A 25,231-nucleotide genomic window follows, 5' to 3' on the forward strand; every position below is an offset into this window, starting at 1 on the left:
TAAGGGAGAATGCAGCCAACGCCTTAGCAGTACTTTATTGTGCACATTTACATTTTCTCTGCATTAGTGTATCGGAGGCTCTTGAAATCATGACATTCATGTAGCAAATTCTTCAACAATAATACCCTTTCACTTTTCACCACAATATATACAGTTAATGCTAACCTGTGGTAAAAGCAAGTTACAGCACTGCAGAAATGGATATATAAATTATACACAGAACTTGTACATGAGGAATTAATCAAATTGCATACTGTTTAATGGGAGAAAATTACAAGAAATATGGCTACAACTTAACTTATAATGGGAAATTCAAAATATACTTTTGGTATATAAAATCATGTACAATTAAAATTCCAGTGAAGTGCTTTTTTTTTCTTTTTTTTCTTTCTTTTTTTTTTTTTTTTTTTGCTTGAAACTACAATGTAGTGGAATAGATTATTGCATAACTTGCCTTGGCAACAGATGTAGGCTGCCAAGAACCACAGAAACTGTCCTCAAATTAGCTATTGCCTTTCTTAAACCCTTCTTTCTAACACCTCATTTCTTTCTTCTCCTTAAATCAACATCTCTACACACCTCACTTTCAACTTCTATTCAGTCCTTCATTTTTTCTTCTAGACTGACCTGGGCAGACTTAAAATTATACAGTATTACCCTTACCAGACTCTTACCTTTCTCAACTATTGCACTTTCATCCATGCAGACATACAAATCCTTTAAGCTGCTGCAAGTTCACTGTTAATTGTTCTGTCCAGAAAGGACAAACCGCAGTGGTTATTATTAGGGGAACCTTTACATTAGTAGAGGTAACACTGGTGCTGTAGGCTGAATAATAAGAAAATATAACACCAAGTGAACTATCGTGTAGGGGCTTTGAAAAGTGTACTAATACTGTTGTTTGGTTAGTTTCTCTAGCTTGATTCTAAATGCAGATGCTAGACTATGTAAAGCTTTTGTTGGGGTTGCCTAAACTAGGATGTAAGTGCAAAAGCACATTAACACTTAATCCTAGCCTTTGTAAAGCTTTGGTGAGTACTTACTGATGAATGGAATTGGTGAAGATCTTGTGTCCTAGAACCCAAAGAGTCGATGAGTAATGAGAGAACTCAACATTCACTGGTATTGAACAAAACATCCAAAATCCTGACATGGGACAGTTACTGTGGGGTTGGAGCAAACTGGACAGCTTATCTGCACTTCGCAAATGGCACCTCTGAACATTTAACACAAGAAAGCTCCTACCACACCGAACTTTAACTCAATACATCGCTTTAGACAACAGTTGGCGGAACACTGTAGGTAGTGGAGATACAGCTCTCCTCATCAGTGGTGGGTCACATAGAACAGGATTCATTTACAAACTGCAGATCTTGAAACTCTTAGATGCTGTCCATTGAACAAGAGAAAGCACCATTAAAACTAAGTATCATAGTTTTATTTCTCCGTGTGAAATGATCAAAAACAATGGCTCCAGTGTATGTTTTAAGTTTCCAGTTACCAGCAAGGTATTGCACTGTTGTACAACTGAATTCAAGCAAGGGTTCGCTGTCTAGGTTTTATTCGTGGATATAACTGTAAAAACAGAATGAAAGTATTAGGCTTTGCATGCTTGACAGCAAATTAAATATAAAATCAAGTTATAACTAAAGGGTACTGATGAGACCTGGGTGTTAAAAAGAAGTGTTTTGGGGGCGTGAGGGCTTTTTTATTTGTTTTTGAGCTACAGCATGTTCTTCGGTGACTTCTGAAAAATTAAACCAGCAGCAGCAGGATGCCAAGGGCTGACTTATTCGTGCAAACAGGAGCAAATTGCTCTGCAAATAACTTGGTTCTTTTAGTTGAAGATCCTACGCTAGGTTAGGAGATTCTTTTATGGAAATACAGGAGTTCCCTGTCAAGCCCCCCAAAGAGCTTATTTCACGCTCTCTGTCCACTTGGTGGCCTTCCATTCCTGGACTTTTGTGATAGCAGTGTTACATTTGGCTGAGAACTGCATAAATGACTTGCCTGAAGTTGCCACCTTCAAGGCTTTTTCCCATTTTTAAGTTGTATAAATGTATGTTTATCTTGTGCCAGGTATTAAAAACCTTCCTAAGTATCTTCCCTGGCCAAAGCTTAGGGCTGCCTAATAAAGCCACTACACTTAAACTGCAGAACATTGAGACGATGACCACAGACCCTACTTCAGGAAGAAGTAAAAAACTGAAGGCAGGCGGTAATTCAGCACTTACCCCAAGAAGATTTTTAGGCACATAGCCTTCTTTATCATTGAGGCGGGCCCACCACCACTCTGTTTCATTGTCATCCTTGCGTCTTAGAATAGTAATGGCATCGCCCTCATGGAATGACAGCTCATCATTATTCTGGGCTTCGTAATCCCACAGTGCATACACCACTCCTTTGTTCATCACTCCCAACTTTTCCTGCACTCCTGTTAACAAGAAGTTAGCACACTAGATGGTAATCTGTTTTTCCCTGAGACTTTTGGTGTGGCTCAAATATTAGTCTCATTATTAACATTTCATACACAATTTTCAGTGGTAGAAACTTCATAATCTTACTTCTATTCAAAGGAGGACAAAAACAGCTTGACAACTGTTTGAGCAAAGCAACTTTATAGAACTGGTGTATGTTTCTCAAAGGCCTCGGTTCTGTACCAGACCTCGCACACTGCATGCAGCACTGCTTGAAGCTTCTGAAAATCTGCACAGTGTCAGAGCCTTAATTAAGCTTATAACCATCTCTGTAAATTAAAGTTTTTTCTGCTCCATCAAGGTACTTTCCTTGCAAAATGTGTCTTCGTAACTAAGCACATTCTCTACGTTAATTATTCATAATGCATACACGTTTCTGAAGGTAATCTGCTAAAAATTTGTTGGAGTATTTCTGTCAAGATACTTGACAACTCACTGGTACTGTGAAAATCTCCCCGTGGAAGCATTTCCTTGAAATTAAACCCAATTAATCTTTAACAATTGTAGCGTTAGACAGAGTTTGCAAGTCAAGAAGGAAAGGACTGTGAACAACATAATAATCAAAAGACTGCTATGTTTTTACTATTTTGAAAGAACAGGTGCAGGGCAGCCTGGAGCCCAAGCAGGTGTTTCCTTCAGGTCAGAGTGCCAGAGAAGGGGTGAATTTTAGAAGAGAGAAAACAAGTTTGTAAAGAAGTGTCATAGCTTACCGTACAAGAACTGAGAACACTGGATATAACCTTCTTCCATCTCTTCGCACTTGTCTGCAGCAGTTTCTATATCACTTATAGTTGAAGCAAAAATAGCTGCCCCAGATTCAACCAACAGTTTACAGAGATGAACACTATTGCAAGAAGCTGCACAATGCAAAGGTGTCCTGAAATAAAGCAAAAATGTAGAAATGGAAAAAAAAAACAACCAGGAATCGTAGCTATTTTGTCTTGCAATACAGATTGTCTGTCTGTTTTTAAAGGAAGTTGTTCTTTATAGGATATGCGTGCATTGTTCAAAACATGCCAAATGACTCTGAGTGGATTCCAGCATCGACCTGACTCTAGTAAAGCAAACGTAAAATAGATGTTATTTTATGTCGATTTGCATAGCTTGCAGTGCTGCTGGATATAAAACCAGTATTTTCCAATATTAGGAAATTTGAAAGCCAAGATAAGGTGGGGGAGAAACTGCTCAGCAGCATGGCAAGGTTTCACATCTCCTCCAAACTCTTTACAGGTGCTACATCTACCTGCAAGGCTAGATTCTTCACAAAATCTGTGAATGGATTATGTGAAAATGAAACTTCAATAAATTTCGTCATTCATTATTTAAAGTTTAATTACTTCAGCCTGTGAACAAGAAATGCACCTATGCTTCTAAGTAAAAATAAAATGTACCATAATTTATAATGTGAACATGCTTGCCCGCGAGTTCAACACAATGGAACTTTGTATTGGAGTTTGTTATCATCTCAAAATTAGCAAGTCTTCATTTGCTGGGGACGGAGGAGAAGAAAATGGTTCCCCAAGCAGGTCCCCACTAAATACTGAACTGGCATCAAAACGGCGTTTTTTCAGATGCTAAGTTAAAAATCTTGTCACTTACCACCCATCACTATCTGCTGCATTTACATTTACTCCAAAATCAAGCAGGAACTTCACAATGTGGTGATGACCAGCACACACTGCATTATGCAAAGGTGTAATTCCTTCATCGTTGGGCTTACTGGGATCGTCAACCTATGAAAAACATGAAACAGTTCAGCACTTTTTTTCTCCTAGTATCCAAAGAAGTCCCTTTGTTTGGAAACTCACCTCATATATGATTCTTTGTACAAGATCAAATTCTCCCTCCAAAGAAGCATCTAGGAGAAGGGCCAATGGATTGAACTTCACTCTCAAACCGTGGCCTGTTCTTTCAGAGTTAGGTTTCTTCAGGTTGGTACGTTTGGTCTGAGTGGAAACAAAGGTTTAAAGGCATTATTTCAGATTGCAGGAGTAGTACAAACCATCCAGTTATTCCTTCACTAGAGAAGGAATTCCATCTTCCTTAAATGGTCATAAGAATGATGCAAACACTTCTATTATAAATCCCTTCAATAGTTGATATCTTACTATATCTTAGTAAAATTAGAAAGCATGCCACATAATCCAGCTACTCCTATTTAAAGCCATCGAGTACAAGGAACAAAGTACTCAAACCAATGGCTTTTGAGCACCACAATCCTAATGTGTATAATGTGAGCAGAATGTGTCTCTGGTGGATGGTCTGAAGCACTGTCAAACCTTAAGCTTTGATCAGAAGCATGACACAATTAAGCACGAGGAAGGAAGTTTTCCCTTGAATTAACAGAAGTGTCAGCAACAGCTCTGTAGCAAAGAGCTTTACTGGGAGAAAGAAAGTCTATGAAGCTCTTTTATGTAACATTCAAGATGGTACAATCAGAAGAAACATTCTCAAGATTTGAAACACATTTAAATGCATTTTGAGAAACTGTATAATTTACAAGTATCTTTGCTACTTTTCGGAAAAAAACCTACTAATGAGAGTTTGTGGAGTGCTTTAAGTCTGCAGAATCACCAGACTTGTTTTCTCTTATTAGTATGGCTATTTTACTTTAAAAAAAATTAAACCTCTGATAGTATGAACAATATGTGTGTATGAACAATATGTGTTGCTAGCATATTCCATTCTTCCAGGAGTGTCTTGGCCCACACATCCTCATGCAAAATGCAGACAAAGCCCTGTGCACACTGCAGTCAAGTTATAAAAAGAATGTAAGCTCTTTGCAGAAGAACCTGTGAAGCTCTACGTGAATCGAGAAGTGGAGATGTGCCTTGAAATCAGTCTTACAGTGAGTCATATTAACAAGTAAGAATAAATTACAGTTTTCTCCCTACCTTCAATTCTCCATATGCTGTAGACTTTGCTAACAACAAAGTCAACTAGTATTTAAAAGATTTTGGTGCAGCTGGAGGAGGAACTTTGAAAGCAATTCAAACAGAGACAATCTATTAGCAAAAGATTTCTGCTAAAACAAGTCAGCTGTGTTGCTGTTAGATTTGTTAGATTTTAGAGCCCTAGTCTCTACTGAGAGAGGAAAAGGAACAAGCTTCTCCCAGAATAGCTGTTTCAGCTTATATGCAAATTAAGAATTTCCACTGCAGTAGCTTACCCATTGGTTCATAGTTATCTTTGCAGCCCTGGGGAAATTAAAAAATATTTTTAATGGTGCTTCATCTACCAGCACTAGCTCCATGATGAGTATATCCCAAAATAAGTTATTGCCTAAAGTGCACAGACAGCCCCAGGTTGTTTGTGCATTTATTTTCCATATTAAACAGATAGACTCGTACAGAACCTGTTCTATCAGAATACTATTTGGAGTACCTTTATTTTTTCCTATTTTACTATCACAAAACTTCAAGTGCAAGTATGCCAGTTAGCATAAGCTTAGCCTCTTCCAGTTATGCTTAAGTACACAGTTAATTCTGTAGTTCACAAATTTGTCCTTTTTTTAGTGACTTACTGGAGGAAGCGGAGGAGGAAGAACAGGTTGCAAAGGAGCTTCCTCTTCTGCTGGAGAGCTGACCTCAGGCGTGGGACTGGACGACTCTTCAGTAGAAGGAACTATAGCAAGGTTGTTGTTGTTATCTTCAGTTGTCTCAGACGTTTGATTTGTAGTTTCAGTGCTTATCAGTTCCTCAGTTGCAGGAGAAGGTAATTCATTATCGTTGGCATCTGATGAAGGGGGTGGCTCATCAGGAAGTGGGACTGTAGGTTGCACAGAAATAGGTTCCTCGATATTGCCGTTGGTACTAGCGTTACCATTATCAACATCTGCTAAGATACCTATGAAGTCCTGGGGATTGCTTGGCTGATAAAAAGGGGCACCTTCTATTCCTCCAGCAAGAGTATTAAAGCGTTGATACAATAATTTTTGTATATTTGGTCCACTTGGGCCTTCTGGTTCAGTGATAGAACTACGCTTCTTTAACGGCCTAGGAGCATTGGCCAATTTTCTTCGCAGAGCTTCAAGGTCAGCATCGCTTTGATATCGCAGGGGTGAATGCACAATAGGTGTGAGCTTAGTAGGACTGAGAGGGCGAGGAATGTTTTCCACATTGCTATTTTCACTGGATGGTGGAGCATTTTCCAGCTCTTGATCTTTTTCAGGGACGTCAGTTTGAGGCTGAGATTGTGGCTGTGAAGAAGTCTGGGCGGGCAAAGAGCCATGAAGGAACGGCAGTGGTGAGGGAGAAGTTGAGCCAGATTGTAAGACAGGTTTTCCATAAACTGGGGAAAAAAAAAAAAGAAAAAAAGATGATGGAATACAGTGAAGAACTATTTTCAAATTACATAATGAAATACACTGTATGGCTTTGTTGCTACTTGTTTGACATTAGAACAGACAAAAAAAAATTACATTGAATCTTCCAAAACAAAAACATACTCAGCTGCTGTTGGCAATCACCAACTCTCTAGACGTGATTTTTTCAACTTATCTAAAGGTAACTCAACATATGCTTACTTGTCACCCTGAAAATAAAAGGCATTTTTTTGTTGCCATACTACATACAAAAATAACTTCTCTCATAAATTTTAAGAGGTTTCTCAAACAAGATGCGATTTATACAGATATGTAAACTAAGCTCAATAAATACACTTTAACTGCTTACTGCAAAGGTAAAAAGTAAAGCCACATATATTGTACCTGCTTTTACTGACTTATTTAAGGTGTTATATACAGCTTGTTGATAATTCTTTGGTGGCGTTGCTTGCTGAAGATACATTGAGTAGATGGAACTGGAGTTCACTGTCTGTGGCCCTTTTCTGGGAGACTGAGGTCTTGATCCTTTATCAGCTAGAAAAGGTCTGATAGCCACAGTTAAAGGGAGTTCCGGCCTGCCATCTCCTCCTGGAAACAAGGGGGGTCCAGAGGGTTGGTACGTAGGGCTAGGAGGTACAGAAATTCTCTGTTGGATTTGTTGTGAGGAACTGGGTTGATGTACGCTGCTTGGCGGCGGAAGTGGAACAGGTCTTTGTCGATTTGCTATACTAGTTCCAGGTCTGGGCAGACTGCCGTCCTTCCTTCTTTCTAGAGAATTTGTAGAACCTGTTCCTAAGGGAACTGGGCTTGGATAGGTCCCATAGTTTTGAGGCAACTGCTTGCTTACACCAGGAATTGTTGGTGGCACTTTCCCCAAGTCGAGACCCTATATAAGAACAATAAAAAACTATGTACCACTTAATTACTTGAAACACTTGTGAGCAACAATACTCCTCTTTCAACAGAACAGATTAATAATCTTGTGTGGCAGCAAAGGAGTCAATACAAGTACTCTGTGTTCCTTAATACAATTCTGTTTGAATTTACCACAAGATCTTACTGTTGAAAAGCATCTTCAGTTATAATAAATCAATAGGAATCCAGAACCATTTGAATACTTTCAAAGCCTAAATGACCAGTTCTAGCTTCTAGATATCATTACCTATTTGATAATAAGTTTGATAATGTATAGTGTGATAATATTGACAGTTTAACAAAACAATGTAAAGACAAGATCTACATTCTTTAAAGAATACAGTGTTAAAAATTCATAAAGTTCAATAAAATTCATATAAAATTAGAACAACGATGCACAGAGTCAACATCAGTTGAAGGATGGATTTAATGGCTATTGTTGTAAAAAGTATTTTTACTAGAAAAAGACCGTGTTGAAGAAGTGGAAATCTACATCAAGGAGTAATGGCAACAAAATATTTGAATTGGAAAAATAGGAATGTGGGGAAGATTAGGACAAGCAAAGGGGGAGAAAAGAGGAGACTGGATATATGAGAGAACAGAAAGGAACACAAACTACAAAACTGGAAAAAAAAAAACCAACCCCAAATCCAAAACAGAACATGAATTGTAATGTAGTAAGAATGGAAAAGTAGAAATACAAAGGTAATTCATTTGTAACCTTTTAAGTACTTATCAGAAGGGAAATGTGTAGATACGTGAAGCAAGTTCAGCTACAGAAGCCAAAGGTTCATGATTTTAGCAAAACAAATCTATAAATACACCACAGAGGAAACTCACCAGCTTATCAGTACTTCCTAATGCTGAAGTTGGCAAAGGTTGACTGGATATTGTTCCTTGTTTTAAAGCAGTATCCATGCTCGATTCTTTCCAGTCTGTGTTGGACATCTGAGGGGGTTTTACCACAGGGGCTGAGCTCTGCTTAAGTAGGGGCCAGTTTCCATCGTTAGCTTGAAAAACAGATGAAAACACTAGATTTAAAATACAACCACTGTAAAGAAGCAAAGCAAGATGTAAAACTGAACAGTTAGATTACAATAGGATGAATTTGATTCTAGAAATCAGATAAATTGTTATGTTCGATTCAGAAATCAATACTGAAAGCCCAGTTGCTCTACTTAACATGATGTGTGTTACCCTTTGGCATACAAATTGTAACAACAATTCTACAGAAAAAAAGACGGTTAAATTTTTTGTGTCAGTATTGCACGTTCATTCTATTATTAAATGGCAAACCTAGCTTAGAAAAAAAAGTCCTCACAAAAACATTTCAACATAATTCTTTTGGTACCAACCAGAAACACTGTCGAATTACACCACATGTTAAATCTATGTAAGCTCTGTGTGAATTTATTCCAAATTTAAACTATTGTTACTGGATTCATTGACTCATAACAGGAAACAAAAGCTCATCTCAAGAATGTGGCTGAACAAAGGCATACGTTCCTCTGCTGGAAGTGACTGTTAACTTACCTTTTGTTTTTTTCCTCTATGCACTCACCTGATCAGCACTGCCTCGGAGACTTAATTTTATAAGAAATGTTTAAAGTAACCTGATAAGAAGTCATAGAGCCAAGATACAAGTCATGGCTTTCATCTCTAACACATGCAAAAAAATCACGCTTAGCTGTATGTAAACTGAGGCAACAGGTCCTTAATGAATCCGAGATGCTTTGGTATCTTACTTCGTTAACTGGAGTGGACTACCTGCTTTCTGTTCCCAAGCAAGTGAGTTTCAATGATCTTACAATTAGATCTGTTTTACAGTAACTACACAGATCCTTGGTTAGATTCTAAGGCTTTGATCTGCCTTTGAAAGATTAAGCTTCGTATTTCTCTGAGGAGATCGAGATCACTTCTCCTTCCCTATTGCCTGCAATTATCTTAATAAAGCACTTTGTAAAGACAATCTGTAACACATAACTAACTTCACTAGAGGATGACAACTAAGGTGAGGGGAGAGTTACTGAGATTTCTGGACCCCATAGTAAGACAAGGTCAAATAGAAACCTGGTTTTTAATGACAACGTTTGCTGTTTACTTTCAGTTTTAAGCACTTAGAAAACAGAATCAGCAAGACTATTTCTAGGATTCTGTGTCATTCTCTGCTTAGAATAGATGGCAGTCTAAGAATAAGATGCAAAGAAATATTCTAATTTCACTGAATATAGCTTTGGCACACTATTTTCTACACATGAGCCTCATCCTCTTTATTGAGCATTGCATTTCTTCCCCCTACTGAAATGACAAGCTGAAGATTGCTACCCAGTTTTTCAGTATATGAATGTAAATTCATTCTATTAGCTCATACGAAATATGTAGACACATGTTCCAATCATATCGTTTACTTTTAAATGAAAAAAATAAAAAAATAAAAAAATAAAAAAATTATACCTTTGCATATCAGCTACCTTACTGTTTTTCAACCACTTGCAATTCCTAGGAATGGTCTGCACATATACAGTACGGCATTAACCTTTCAAATTAAGATCAATTATGTTTCAGTTACAAGGAAGAATTACTTTGGAGCAAGACTATTGTGGTTGGTCATTTAAATAGTATTAACATTGACAATATAGTATGTAGTCCACAAATCACTTTTCAGAGTTGCAAACTGTCAGGAAGTGATGCAATGTAGTATCCAGGAAGAGAACCTGCTAGGTTCTTTAGTTTGTTGTTGTTGTTGCTATTTGTTTGTTTCATACCACCTATCTGGTTACCAAGAGCCAGACCAAAAGATGAGTCTGTCTAAACCCTTTTATCCCAAATAATGGCAATTTTAAAAATTCTATTTTACTGTACAAAACACTCCATAATTGTAGTAAGCATCCTTAGCCATAAACTTAGCACTTAGAGAAACAACAGCAAAAATCCTCATGAATTTAATTATCTTACCTGCATATACAAGCTCACATTCTGCTAGAAAGACAGTTACACAAAATATTTTTGTAATCCTTCACTTTCCAGATATGATCATCCCTGAATTCTGAAGTAACAGACTGTAAATAAATTCAGACTCACTCTCCTCTGACTTCTCTCTTTCGTTCTTACGTATATGAACATCTGAGTGTCACTGTTCCCATCTTTACATCCTTCATATTACAATCTGCCAGACTTGCAACTACCATGCATTTTGTATGAGTGCACTTTTCAGAAACTCCCACAACTCCAGTTTGATCTCATGTGCTTCACCAAGCTGCTGTTGCAATCTCCAGTTGCAGTGCACTGTGCCAGAGGTTGTGATAAGTGCTCAAGAGGCAACCAAACAGCAACTGACTTCTGGCCTTGGTTTGGCTGAGCAGACACACTTACCCATCTGATGGCAACACCCTTTTGCAAGTCCTAACGAGTTCCTGCTCTTAGCTCTCCCATAGCCATTTCAACCAACAGGTTTCATTTTATCTTCCAAAGGTATCCTGTTGTCTACCTGTTTTTAAGACTACCTAACATCCAGTGCGTTTCAACTCCCACCAAACACTTCTCTATTTACATAAATAAGACAGTGGCACACATACATACAAAAGTTCTTGTGTACTTTCTCTGATTTTACCTAAAAATTATTGTAGGTCCAGTTCTGTTATACTTACTAGCAAGTGAAGCGTAAACCAAGTAATAGCATTTTCATCCTATTGAAGACAGCAAGATTCTTGCTACTGACTTGGAGAAGGTGAGCTTCTATTCCACCTCTGGGGCCAGTGCAACACAAAAACTCTTAAACTTTGCATAGAATAGGTGAAGTAAAACATGTATGTGTTATATCTATCTAATCTGAGACACGGTAAAACATGCTTTGCTGACTGACTGCCACAATTTTTTTCTCACCATTTTTTTCCCAAGTTTTTTTCAGTGAAGAAAACTCATCTCTAGTATGCTACTGCAGTACTTTAAGAATGAATTTGCTGCAAATCCCTTTCCTTCAATGCTGAAAAGCAACATCTAAACAATTTTACATTTCAACAGCATCTACTGCATAGCACAACACAGGTTCTTAAGATGCTGGTTAATATGCATCTGTATGCAAGAGCTCAGATGACCATATTAAAAACTGAATTCTTAGCTAGCCAAAGATCTTCTACGGACTCACAGTGCTGGGTGTCAAAGACAGTAGGTGCCAGACGGATGACATTGTGAACGGCAGACTGAAGAGAAGTGGGAGGTGACAGAATAGGATCCGCTATTATGTCTAAATCAGAAACCTTCCAGGTGTCTGGAGATTTTTTCACACACCCCCAGTCTGTTTCTATTGGACACACCAAGGCAGATCCAGTTACACAGAAAAAGAAAGAAAAAAAAAAAAAGTGGTGGAGAAATTATAACAATGACAATGGAGAAATCAGAACAGGAGCACTGAGACAATGACAAATAAAAGCATGACAGTTGGAAAAAAAAATCTCACTTTTCTTCTTCCTGGGAGAATATTATAATTCTCCTTACATATATCTATCACGGGACATTCTTCAAGTATACTCAGAATAATAAACACAGAGTCAGTCCTAAGGTAAATAATTACTTTTACAAAAATTTAAGAATTCTCATTCACAGATCTCATAACCTTGTGAATTAGGTTTACAATTAGGTATATCTATCTTGCAAGGCTAATATTTTTAAAGAGGTGAATTATTTCTTGTTGGTGAACTGAAGTTAAGAACTGTTCCTTCGATATATAGGGGAGGAATCCACATGTCCAAACTCCAAACAGCTGCAATTCTGCCCTTTTCACAACGAAATAATTCCATATTCTTAAGATTTTTCCATAAAATTGCAAAGATTCGATTTCTATCAAACGAAAGATATCTTTAGATCACTAACATCAATAGAAAACATGCTTTTGCTGGAGGTTCAGGTTTTCCTCCTTGTTTGGAAGCACGCTGCAAAATTTGCTGGAGTGCCCAGTTTTAAGTACTGGAATGCATGTGAGCATTTCGAAAGCTCTGCTGGAGCAGTCATCCCTTACCTTATTTTCAGATCTCTCCTAAAAGATCATGAAAGTCAAGTCCTGTGGTTAAGATTGATAGGATCGTGAATGTTTATTTGTATTATGCATGTTTATTTTTATATATAAATCAATGAATTGGATAAACCAGTAATTGTATTTGTTTGTATCAAGTACATGAAGCTAGCCACTTCTTAAGATGTAAGATTTTGCTAAGATGTGACCACACAAGAGTGCTTTACAAAAATGAAATCTTAAGGCAAAAATGTCATGATCTGCTTTTGTCAGCCTAACATAACATAAAAAGTTTTCTACTTTACAAAATAAATTATTTATGGGAGACATGGGAAACAATTTCAGATATCAGTTATGTCTCTGGAGGGACAGCTCTATCATTAATGAATACAGATACAAATAAACAGAATCAATACTAACATTATTCCATGTCAGAAATGCTTCAATAACCACAAATTCTCCTATCTCAGTTGGAAAAAACACCTCACATACCCTTATTACATTTTCCTATTTGGTCTCCTTCTGAGAACTAATATTATTTCTACTTGTTCAGTAGTTTTGGTTTACTTGATAAAAAGCAACATACCATAAAGAGTTGTTTATAATAGTGTTTGCCATAAAGTTATTTCATTATTATAATCAAAGACACAACTATTCAAAAACGTATTAAAGACAGAGCAGTTAATTCACAGAATCTGTAAAGGAACATGTGCTCCCTTTATTAGTGTACCACCAAGTAAAAATGCAAAGAAAATACTCTCCTTCTCCTTAGGAAAACTAATGAACTGAAGTAAAAATGGCTCATATCAAATGAGCAGTGCCCCTTCCAGAGAAAAGTACTGACGAGATACGATACTACTTTTACTGTTATAGAGATTATCCCAAAACAGAATCTTCCTTATTACTCTTTTCCAAACAGTGTATATTAATACATTAATAGTTAATATATTTATATACTTATATATTTTATTTTATATACATTTATGATATTTTTAATATATTTTTTAAAACATTTTATATACTTGTATTAACACTTAAGCACTTACCAGATTTTGATCTTCCATGTGTTGAGCTAGAAGCAATGGTGAGAGACTGTGGTTTGACTGGATCTACTGGTACAGCATAAGTGCCAGCACTTGGAACTTGGATGTAGGGTCCCACTGCTGCCACCCTTCCTGAAGCACTCAGAGATGACTGGGGTGATGAAGTTCCATTAATACGATTCAACTAAAAGTCAGAGAAATTGAAACGTGAACTTCCATTTAATTTAGGCATTCATCCATGGACTGGAGGTCTACATCTAATTAAATACAACCGTGCACTGTAGCTAATTCACTTTAAATAAATTGCTATACTTAATGCTTCTATGCAAAAATTGAACTAGAAAACCAAATTTTATTCCCTAAAACCAATTCTTCAAAAACTAAATTTCTCAGTACTTGACATGAGGAAAACTGTTACCGTATAAGGTTTCTTTACATTGTACCTTTCTTGGGCAAATTGATCTTTTTTTTATTATTATTATTTTCCTTTTTAAGTCAACATTCCAGCTGGGAATACATATGGGAATCCAGAAGTGATCTCTAGAGGAATGGTCAGTCTACTTTGCAACTGATTTCTAGTCAAAGTCTCAGACCACTATTGGGATTAATATCATCAGACCAACCACATTTTTTATAAGTTTTCTGCTCCAAGGAAAAACAAATGAAGAACAACCCACCTTTTTATCCTGTTATGCTTTGAAGTACAGCCCAAAATCATGCTTTCTTTTCTACAAATCTAAGCTACTATAAATTTTAATACAGTATGGTCTGTAACATAAAGAAAAATAAAAGAAGGTACATTCTGTCCAACAGTTTTCTCATATCTGTGGAAAACTTTAAAGTAGTTTTGAAATGCTTGCTACTTAGCTGGGGAAAAAGTGACATGCTATGTAGTCTATGTAGTTTTAATAGGCTGCTGACAAACTAAAGTGTGGCCCTTTTAATAGTTTATCTTACAGGAATGTTTTCTTTTTGACGTGCCTCAACTTTTTTCTTGTATAGTCGTTCACGCAGCTCGTTGATTCGCTTGTCCATCATTGCCACTTCCATGTTACGTTTGTTTAAGAGTTCTTTCTGCTGCTGGAGCTTGGAATTCTGCTCCTGATTAAGCCTGTTCCTAATCTAAATAAATAAACAAACAAACAAATAAAGACACACTTTTAGGATAGTTACTTCATTTTGTCTGTTGCCATGTTTGTTTTGCCATAGTGGCAATTTGAATATCACTGAAATGTTAAGTGGATAAAACTTTTGACAGGAATTATGCTATTGATTCAATTTCCAGTTCCACAACCAAGTTTGGATGAGTGGACAGGAAGTTAACTGAACTAAAAGGACTACATGCAGATTTTCCTCTCTATATGGAAATTAAACTGAAATTTCCAAAGCAGTTTCCAGCAAATTAGGGGATGAATTACCTTTATAGTTTACCTTACAGTTTAAATCAACCATGACATCCTTTATGATAATTTTTCTTGCATTCCCATTGGCATTTTTTCATACCTTCAATGGTAATTGTTCCATATTAAAAAATAAATAAATCCTGAGGCAAGTTTAAGTCTCGATGAACGTGTATGGGATCATTGTAAAGTGCAAGTAAGAAATCTTAATCAATTGAGCATCTTTGCACTTAGAAATACATGGAAAGCAGATACACCTTTTATAAACTGAAGGAGGAAAAAAGGATCTATATTCCTAATTTCTGAAAATGTGAGACAGATTATCTGGTATGTTATATTTACTCATGTAAAGAAAGTTTAGACTTATCTTGAAATTTAAATTATTTTTAAATGCTAAATATATATTAGATCTGTTTCCATGTCACAGTAGAGCATGTGAATACATTTTAAATCTCCAGTGCTGATACATTGGCACATTAATTATTCTGCAAATTTTCTACAAAAAAATGACAAAATTTCAATGTGAATGAATATTTAATTACTGACTTGAAAACTACACTTGAGATGAACCAGTGATTTTTGAGGAAAGATGTATGATAGCAATACAGTGTATACTGTGAATATTGTGCAACTACAGTACTTTATGTAGTGAGTGAATAGAGTGCAGCTAATATTTTTGATGATTTTGTTAAAATGTTAATTCACGTTAATTTCTTACATAGCCATGACCTTACACATTAATAACATCCCAACACACCAGTTTTATGAGACTGTAGTACCAAATGCCCATCCATAAGGGCAGTAGCATGACTTTTCTTAATCTACATCTGTCTACATCTCTGTTGTTTACCTGTAGCTCTTGATACAACTTTTTTAATTCGACTGCTGCAGGTCCTGTTACTTGACCATTGTAAGACTGAAACCCATTCAGTTTTCCTTTCCTTAAGTCTTCCAGTTGCTGGGTAAGTTGATCCACTTTTAATACTGCAGCCTGTAGCTCCTGTTGCTTTTCCTGGAACATGGCACTTATATGCTCAATTTCAGTTGCTAAAATGAATGAGATAATAATAAAAAACAAGTAGAGAAGAGTATTAATTTATAATTCTATAAGTATTGTCAAGTACAAAACACACTAGTTTTAAACCTAGCCTACATAAACATTTAAATACTTACGATGTGTTGGAAATCTGTTGATGTTTCTAATAGTTACTGATCACTTGTTCTGAACAAGAATTTACACCATGTATAAATTTTCTAGAAGCATGGCACCCTCTGTATGACAGGTAAACATTCCATCTGAAATCTTGTCAGCATACACACCATTATACCAGGTATACAGTAAACAGAAAACGAAATAAATAAAAATACTTAGAAATTCTGCGTACACAGATTGCCATTCATGATCTTGCTATAATCCACTTGTCCTCTCATGGCACGGATTTTTTTCAACTTTGTCTCCTGGGTTTCAACGCGTTCTTTCAGTTTTTGAAGCTTTTCACTCTCTGAAACAGACTGCTGCTGACGACGCTCTTGCTGCTTCAGATAACGTAAACGTTGTTCCTAACAGAAGAAGATTTTAGACAAAAAGCCCTTATCACCCATTTATTCGTAAAAAAAAAAAGTGGTCTTAGTAAAACCCATCACTATGATTGGTGTTTTTTTGAGTGTGTTTGCTTATTGTTATTTGTTTGTTCGTTCTTGCTTTCCAGAAATCAGAAAAAGTTGTATCTAGTTAAAACATACATCGGTCTTCCTGAGGAAAAAAAATCCTCCCAACTCTTGTTTTAAAGCACAGAAATACAGAAGTTTTTAGACCAAATATACATATTTACATATTTACCAACTGCACATATACATGCAAAAGAAGCCCTGGCCTGAACAATCAGATACAACCATCTGTCCTCTGGCATTTGGTTTCTGTTGCTATGAACCCTTTTCCTGCTGTAGCAAAAGGAACTTTCCGTAACTGTTATGAAGCTTCACAAACTGTGAAAGTTATGCCTCGTCCCTGGAGGTGTTCAGGGCCAGATTGGATGGGGCCCTGGGCAGCCTGGTCTAGTATTAAATGGGGAGGTTGGTGGTCCTGCATGTGGCAGGGGGGTTGGAGATTCATGATCCTTGAGGTCCCTTCCAACCCTGGCCATTCTGTGAAAGTATACAAAATAAATCCAACAGATCAGTCTAAACAGGCTAATCTACTTAAAGATAATGTTTCAGATCTAAATAACAGTCCTCCCATTGGACACATAATGGAAATATTTCCTATATTAATGGAAATGTTTCCTATATTAATTTCATTTAAAAAAAAATAACAACAGAATAGTTATATTGATTCCTTTTAAAGGATGCTGCATTGTACTCCAAGCATCCAATGCACATGGCATTTTGTACTACCTGAACTATATCAAAAACATTAAACTCACTCTCCACTCTGAAAATCTATTCAGATTCTCACACCTCATAGATTCTGGAAACATAATAGATGAATATATATGAAATGGTATCTCACACCTGTTACTATACTGAGGTGAATGAGCTAGTAGAGGTGAACACAGAGTCAAGTGCAGTCTGCCAGAGATCACAAAACAGAAAGAGATAAAATCTAGCAATATTTTTACCAAGATACATAACTATTGGCTTGACGCATTATCATTTGACATGCTATCATTTACAGTGAAATGTTTTTATATTGCCTAGCTAAAATTAACTTGGCAAAACAACAGATTTCTCAAGCTTCTTTAACTTATATAAGATGAATTAGTGCATTTTCCATATCCAAGTAGACTTATGTTTGCTTATGTTTAAGTAAATTGCATTTGTTACAAATCTCCATATTTTGTTTGCTATTAATTACCTTAGCAACCAACATTTGCTGTTGGTTTTCAATCTGCTGTTGTTGTCGGGCAGCCATATCTTGAAGTTCAGAAAGAGTGAGTTCAACGCGTGGATTCCCAACCTGCAGACCAAAAATTGTTATGTCAATACATGGAATGTTCTGATACTAGAATTTGTCTTGACAGAGGAGGCTAATGCCTCATTCCAAGCAATCAGAGGACTAAAAATGACAGATATTAGGAAATAAAGAACCTCAGAGCAAAAAAAGCAAGAAGTGAAAAAGCAGAGGAAAGGGAACACCAAGAAACAAAGCACAGAAGAAGGTCTGCATCTCACATTTAACATTTCTTTCCTAAGATGTTGTGTAAAATCAGTATTTGCTGATACTGCACGTACTGTAACAGACTAAGCAGAAACTGAAACCTGAATCTTCTTTCCTAACATTTTCAGTGTAAGTGCCTTGGCTGCTTTAACTGGTGGTTAGCATTATTTACCTACCACAGAACAAGTACACATGAAAACCTGTAGTTAAAGGCTGTCTTGAAGCACACATCAAAATTTCACAGAATCACAGTATGACTTCAGTTGGAAGGGACTCTAAAGATCATCTACTTCCGACTGCTCCACCACGGGCAGGGACCTTCCTCTAGACCAGGCTGCCCAAAGCCCCAGCCAGCCTGGCCTGCAGTGCTTGCAGGGATCTGGCATTCACAGCTTCTCTGGGCAAAGCTGAAGTATTTAAGATAAGAAGTCTGTGCAAAGTGAAGTGAACTGAAGTGAAGGTGATCCACTTCTGATGCCTGAGCAGAACCTTATTGAAGAGACAAGGCCCCAGCCTCAGATCCCTTCTCCCACCCCTAATCCAACTTATCAAAGTGCCATTCTGAAATGCTTTCTTCTCTCCCCCAGAAAGACTCTCTGTATGGCCTTAATGTAAAGACATCAGGATGTGTTTTGCTGCTAATCTTAGTCTGAAGACCAAGAAGAATGGCTGTCACCCTCAACAAGAAGTCTTGCTGGGAGCTCCACAGGAAAATTTCAAATAAAGGCTGTCAAATGGCAGGGCATGCTGTTCTGCTCTGGGATAAGTTAAATGTGTACTAGAGATCTTCATGGTTTAAAAAAGGGAAAGAAATCCTTATAATCAATGATAGCAGTTTTTTTCACTGAGGCAAGATTTAGAGAAAGCCCAAACTCACAAAGAAAAAGTTAAATGAAAATTTAACACTGGCAAATCAGAATTCTGGTGACAAAGAGATTATTTAAAAGCTTCATTTTATGAACAAGAAGGACAGTTGGCAATTACCATAAAAAAGTATCAGAAATCTCTGGTCTTTCTACATTGTAAATATTCAAGGCATTTTATGGAAGGCCATAGATATTATTGGAGCCTTATCATGCTTTTGCATTTCAGAACTAACAATTTATTTGCAAAAAATCAAAATAGAGAGGCAATACTGAAAATTATTTAAAAACTACATAATGCAATTCCAGTGTGTGAGACCATGTTACACGTTTTTAAAACTGACCACATTGCTTACGTTCATTGTTTCGCTGACAAATACAATTAATTTAAATCCATACATTAAATTATTCCAACCTCTTTTTTCACCATGCAATCACAAAAACGTACGGTGTAATAAGACAAATTACACAAGGTGACACTTGCAAATACCTGCTTTGCTATTCAGAATAAAAACAGTAATAAATAAAAAAGCCACAACCTTAAGAAATGAACATTTTTTTTCCAGAAAGACAATTTAATCCTTTGAAAAATTACACCCCAAAGTTGGAGAGTCCAAAAGAGCCCAGCATTTCTTGAAGATACACACACAGAATTTGGTCAGGTGATCGGATCATTGCAAAAAAACAGATTAGTGCATTGTAATAAATAGTGCAGCACCTCTGCCAAGCTACAAGGCTATGCTGTTAGAAAACTAAGTTAAAATTACATGATTTCCTATCTTCATCATAGTCAGTGCAATGTTAAAAATGTAAAAAAAATTACATGTTTTGGATATATTGAGAAATAAAACTTTTCAAGTGATTGCTTACAAAATGGAACACAGTCTAGAAGTTTTACAGACTGAGAGGAAAAAAGGCAACAAAAATAGAACTCCAATTAGCATTTTCTATTTCAACACTGTGAGTGAACACAGCAGTTTAAAAGACTTAACTTAGTAGTGCTTGTTTTTGTTGCTTTCTTCTACTACTAGCATTGCTTACGAGAGACAAGAATCTTTCACAACATTCTCTAAAGCCAAATAACTTGTGTGCGCTTGTGGTCACCACCTAATATATCAGAGAAATATTTCACTTTTAATTACAGACAGAAAAGCTTGAAACGGGTAAGAAAACAAGGAAAATTTTCCAAGTGCCATCCCCTAAACAAAACCACTTGAGAAACTAAAGTAGCATAGGAAAGCCAGACGCTGCTCCTAGGACATATTCATGCTCTGCCGCAATCCTTTGGCATGGTCTTTCACCAAAAGAACATAAACCTCTGCTGGGCTCCATACGTAAGTCTCAAATGGGGCTCAGAATAGACTGAAATCTACCCAATGGATCACTGATTTTAAAAGAAAAAGTGGAGAAAAAAAAGGCAGCATTTTTCCATCATAAATATAGTTTCAAAAATAGTCTGATGCAAGTTGTGTCTATGAAAATTCTTCCCACTGCTTCTCTCTTTTCTGCTTTGATTATCAGTTTAAGTTGACAGTGAGAACTCATTCTATTTCTGCTTGCACTAGTACATTTCAATACTGTCCATGAAATAGATGTTCCTTATTGCAAAGAAATCTTGTTTAAAAATATGTCCAGATTGAAGAAGTGGGACACCTGTGTAATGTCAAACATTTTGTAAGGTAAGAAAGCCGTTTTACTGGGTAAAAATTACAGATTTCCTAAGTGAGAGGTGTAACCCTCAGTGTACAATGACATTAAGAAATGGTTTGTAAAACCAACAGAAACAAAAACCAGTTTGATCTAAAAGATCAGGATTGTTACTGCTTTAAAGAAGCATACCTGAAAGTCTATTTGACAATGCTTGAAAAAAGTACTGCATCACTTTGTATTATGTAAAATAGAAGAAAAATTACAAGATGAATGTTAATACTAGCTTCTTAAAGAAGCTATGAACTGTAGTAAAATATTCTATTTAGAAAATGGAATGTCTAAAACTAACTTTTATACAGAGCAAAGCATGAGACCATGAGAAACACTGATAATTAGCCATTTACATGTAAATGTCCTATGAGAAATCTTTTTATGTTTACCTCACTGAATACACCAATACCTGTCCTTTCCATTTTAAATAACTACACTGCATCTAGGAAAGAAAAGAGTAAACATTTGAGGAAACAAAGTTTTAAAACCTGTAGCTTCACTCTGAGTTTCTTCTTTTTCATCCACATGATAGTTAACAGATCAAGCAGAATTCCTCTTCAACATCAAGTCAATTATTTTCAGAAAGACTGAAGCTGATTTCAGGTCTCCAAAAGAGGACAGCATCATTTTTGAAAAAGTATGAAAATGAGTGAATCTTTCTCTTGCAGAGATCTTTTTGCATCAATTTGTTTTGAACATCTCATATTAGTTGAGTCGGCTTTTAACAAGCTGTATGCAAGCACTGCTGCTGCAAAAATCAGTCCCAGTCCTTTCTTCAGAACCCCATGTTATGCAAGGCAAAGGGATCAGTGTACTTTCTCAGTTCCTTAACAAGGTTGTTGGTTCCTCAGTTTCTTAAGTTTGCAATGTTCATACCAGTCATTAACAATTTCATACATGAAGTGACTCACCTTTCATAACAAACATGAGCCTATTGCATTTAAGGTCAGGCCTCCTCCTTTTTCCTGCAGCAACAGAAACCTACCTCCCACAGAACTGCCTTCTAAAGGACGTACCAAGCAGCCACTACAAATATCTACTCCTACAGATTCCACAGATTCATTTGCTCTGTGGTGATACATCAAAGGAGACAATTTTGCTGATTTGTAAATTTCTTTTCATTGATTCACAGAAGCATTTACACATAGGGATGAACACCTTAATAAAATCCTGTTGAGCAAATACTGTGTTATTAGGCACAGAGGTGTTATTACAGATGTTTCAGACAAAAATGCAGTACACCTATATTCCATCATTTCTTAGGATCAACAGAAATCTCAAAAAAAATTGTCTTTATTTAGCATGTAGCTTTAAAAAGTTATGATGAGAGAGAGAATTTGTAATGAATTGCAGATTCAGCATCTGGCATTATCCTCCTACTACAAGCTAGTATTTTACCATTTGATGATTAATATTTTCGGGACAGGTGAGATGAATGGAACAGTAGTAATTAAATAGTTTGGAAGCCAGTTTATAAGCAGGCTCAAAGCAAGTCATACCTTAGATATTTAATTAAGAGGAAGAATCTCTTAATAATGAATTCTGCACATTAGCCTTGTCACTCTGAAAGCTCTTTTTTTGATCCTCCTTCCTTTATTTCTGTCCCACACAATGCTGTTCCATCACCACAAACTCCTCAGTCTCTCTTTACTCACACATGCTTCTGAGCTAAGAGGAAAAGGTGTACTCCCTGGAAAGCCACAGCAGTAAAAGAAAAATTGCATCTGAACTCAAATTAATTCCTTGACAATCAGAATGTATTTAGTCAGACATTCATAAAATCAGCATAAAGGCAGATTCCAAAAGTTTTTTTGTCTTTATTTCCATCTGAAGTTAATCTTTTAAGGGGAATCAAAAAGCTATGGGAAACGACCTTTCAAAAAATATTATTTTTTAAAAAGGTGATATGGATGTGGTTTGATTTTGTGCACTTCTCTGCCTCACTGCCTGAGCCATAAAAATACTTTTAAGTTTAAGATTTTTTAAGTTTGCATTTGTAAAAACAAAACTACTCTGAAAATAACATGAAAAAAAAATCCACCAAACCCACACCTGAGAATGCTGTGTTTTCAGAAAAACACAGAAAAAGCAAAACAACAAATACTCCAAAGCTTTACAGGCACCATAATGACTGGCAATCTCATGATTAGGTTTGGCAATGCCTAGCTACTCAAATAGCCAGCATAAAACATAATTCAACCAATGAACTGAAAAAGAAAACCCAAACAACACAAGCATTTATCAACCATTTCCTGCACAGTCTCCACAGATCTTTCCCTAGGTTTGCAAGAACCACTATGTCATTATCTTCCCTTATCTTAAGAAGAAGAAAGGAATAGATAAGTGTTCACACCCATCTCTCACACATCTCCCCAAAGCTCTGCACTCGAGACCATAGGTTCGAGCCTCTTGAAACTGGACACAATCCACCTTCTCCAATGAATATTCTTGCACAATGAATCACATGCAATGAACTTTATCATCTGCTTTCTAGCCTTCTTCCTGCAGTGTACTTCTACTACCTCTGTTCTTATTCCGTAATCTACTACTACTCAGGTCCATCTTTCTCCCCATTTTTAATGCTTGTCATGGTCAGAGGTGATTCTGAGGTTAAATCACCAATTGTCAAGATCCAGCATAACCCAGATAAAATGTAATCAGCCTGTGTGCAGGGGGGTGAGGAAGTCTGCATCCTAGCTTCTGCCTTGGACCTCAGGATGGCGTGTGAAAGAAAACACTCTTTACCATGGCTGGGGCAATATCAGCATATCAAAAGCCAGAGATAGCAGGCGAAAAAAATAAAACAGAAAAAGCACAAGATCAGAACTGAATTAGAAGCAGCAAATCCTTTGGGGCCTTGATTTCAAGAATTTATTACCCACATGGGATGCACCACTGAGGCACACAGCTTTGCCATGGTGAAAAGAAAGCACTATTCCCTAATAAGGGAAGACCACAAACTCTAAAGGTACTGCAAGTTACTCCTGAGATTTTAAATGCCTACATAGAAATGAAAATTAAAAACTCTCATTTATAACACATACAGAAAGATTCAACTTTCCATAATCTACTGCAGTTTCAGGCAGCTATTCTTTCCTAGGGCAATACCAAACTTTCCTCCAGACTAGAAATTTACCTTTACAGAGCTGCCAAACCAATGCAGTCGTGTGATAAAAACAGAACTGGCAGGTTTGAGACTTAGTAGGAAGTGGAATGTATTACATAAACGACCATTCTTCCAGAACACAGCAGACTGACAACTGTAAAACTAGCAAGGTTGGTGTGCTTGCTCCCCAGCCAGTCAATTCCAGGCTGGGATGAAGACACTGAGAAGTCTCCCAAAGCAGGGAGCTCTCATCCCAGTAGCCCAGTCCAGCGCCTTCCTTTCTGTTCTCCCTTTGAAGAAAAGGAAGAGCTCCAGCTCTGTCTGCTCAGATACCAAGCTACCAAAGCAGGAAAGAAAATAATGGTCTCCTCTACATGCTGAATCTATCAAAATATTTCTTTATTCTTCCATGCTAAATTCAACAAAAACAGCAGAAGCCCATCAGTCACACATAACTTTTCTTGTCCTAACCTTCATTCAAATTAACATAGCTTAGAGGACGCTTTCACTTGCTCAGTTAAATCTTTAGAGATTTCTGATAATAGCCATTGCATGCTACTTGTACCTGCCCTCAGAAGAACAGCAGGAACAACAGGAAGATATGGGCATTTACTATAATAGTTCTGTACCCAATACATTTTGGATGAAATGCACGTATGTTTTCCATAAAACTTAATTCTAGTGCAATGTTTAACACAGGCAATTTTAAAAACTTGTGTGAAAATTCACGTATAAAACTCTAAATGGACAAAATAAAATATGCTTTTATTAAAGCAGGCTTTTTGCTGGTCTCAACATGGATGACATTATTTCCAGTTTAATGGCTTTAGCCACAGCTCCGCCTGGCATTTTTTTAATTGGGTCAGAAACATGCCGATAGCAGAAATCCATTTTAAAGAATCCAATGACAAGAGCATATGCCTTTTTTTAGCCTAATGGAAATGAAAAAGCTAATTAAACCCAGAAAAGGCAACCAGAATATTGGGAATTAAGGAAAAATACAACTACCACGTGCTATCTCCTGATAATAAAATAATCTTGAAATTAACATCACAAAAGTCATCTGGTTACTTTACTTAGAATTTGTAGCAAAATGAACAAACTGTTTCTTAGAACTGATAAAAATTCTTCAAGTATATCATTATTTGATGAAAAATCTCACATTATCTATATTTGATAAAACCTTAACCTCACTCTTTAACCTAAAATACATCGTTAACAATTTCTCCAACTTGCT

At 36.6% G+C, this 25,231-nt stretch overlaps 1 protein-coding gene across 7 annotated transcripts in view; it reads right to left on the reverse strand.

Annotated features, from left to right (window-relative positions):
* Positions 1-1,483: 1,483 nt before the first annotated feature.
* PPP1R13B (protein phosphatase 1 regulatory subunit 13B) overlaps positions 1,484-25,231 on the reverse strand; it is a 64,120-nt gene continuing 40,372 nt past the window's right edge. For 4 of the 7 annotated variants that reach the window (XM_090141707.1, XM_031592918.2, XM_090141706.1 and 1 more), the window contains exons 5-18: positions 18,022-18,123; positions 16,553-16,727; positions 16,018-16,214; positions 14,725-14,889; positions 13,771-13,951; positions 11,861-12,016; positions 8,557-8,726; positions 7,186-7,687; positions 6,001-6,767; positions 4,286-4,423; positions 4,077-4,210; positions 3,188-3,354; positions 2,235-2,434; positions 1,484-1,575 (exon numbers count right to left, since the gene is read on the reverse strand). In XM_090141707.1, coding sequence (XP_089997833.1) covers positions 1,534-1,575; positions 2,235-2,434; positions 3,188-3,354; positions 4,077-4,210; positions 4,286-4,423; positions 6,001-6,767; positions 7,186-7,687; positions 8,557-8,726; positions 11,861-12,016; positions 13,771-13,951; positions 14,725-14,889; positions 16,018-16,214; positions 16,553-16,727; positions 18,022-18,123 — 3,096 coding nt within the window. In that variant the 3' untranslated portion in view covers positions 1,484-1,533. The remainder of the gene's footprint in view (positions 1,576-2,234; positions 2,435-3,187; positions 3,355-4,076; positions 4,211-4,285; positions 4,424-6,000; positions 6,768-7,185; positions 7,688-8,556; positions 8,727-11,860; positions 12,017-13,770; positions 13,952-14,724; positions 14,890-16,017; positions 16,215-16,552; positions 16,728-18,021; positions 18,124-25,231) is intronic. The other 3 variants (XM_090141705.1, XM_090141709.1, XM_090141708.1) reach the window with 3 other exon arrangements.

Source organism: Phasianus colchicus, chromosome 5 (genome assembly GCF_987193195.1).
Source record: "Phasianus colchicus chromosome 5, bPhaCol1.hap1.1, whole genome shotgun sequence".
In the NCBI taxonomy this organism is placed as follows: Eukaryota; Metazoa; Chordata; class Aves; order Galliformes; family Phasianidae; genus Phasianus; species Phasianus colchicus.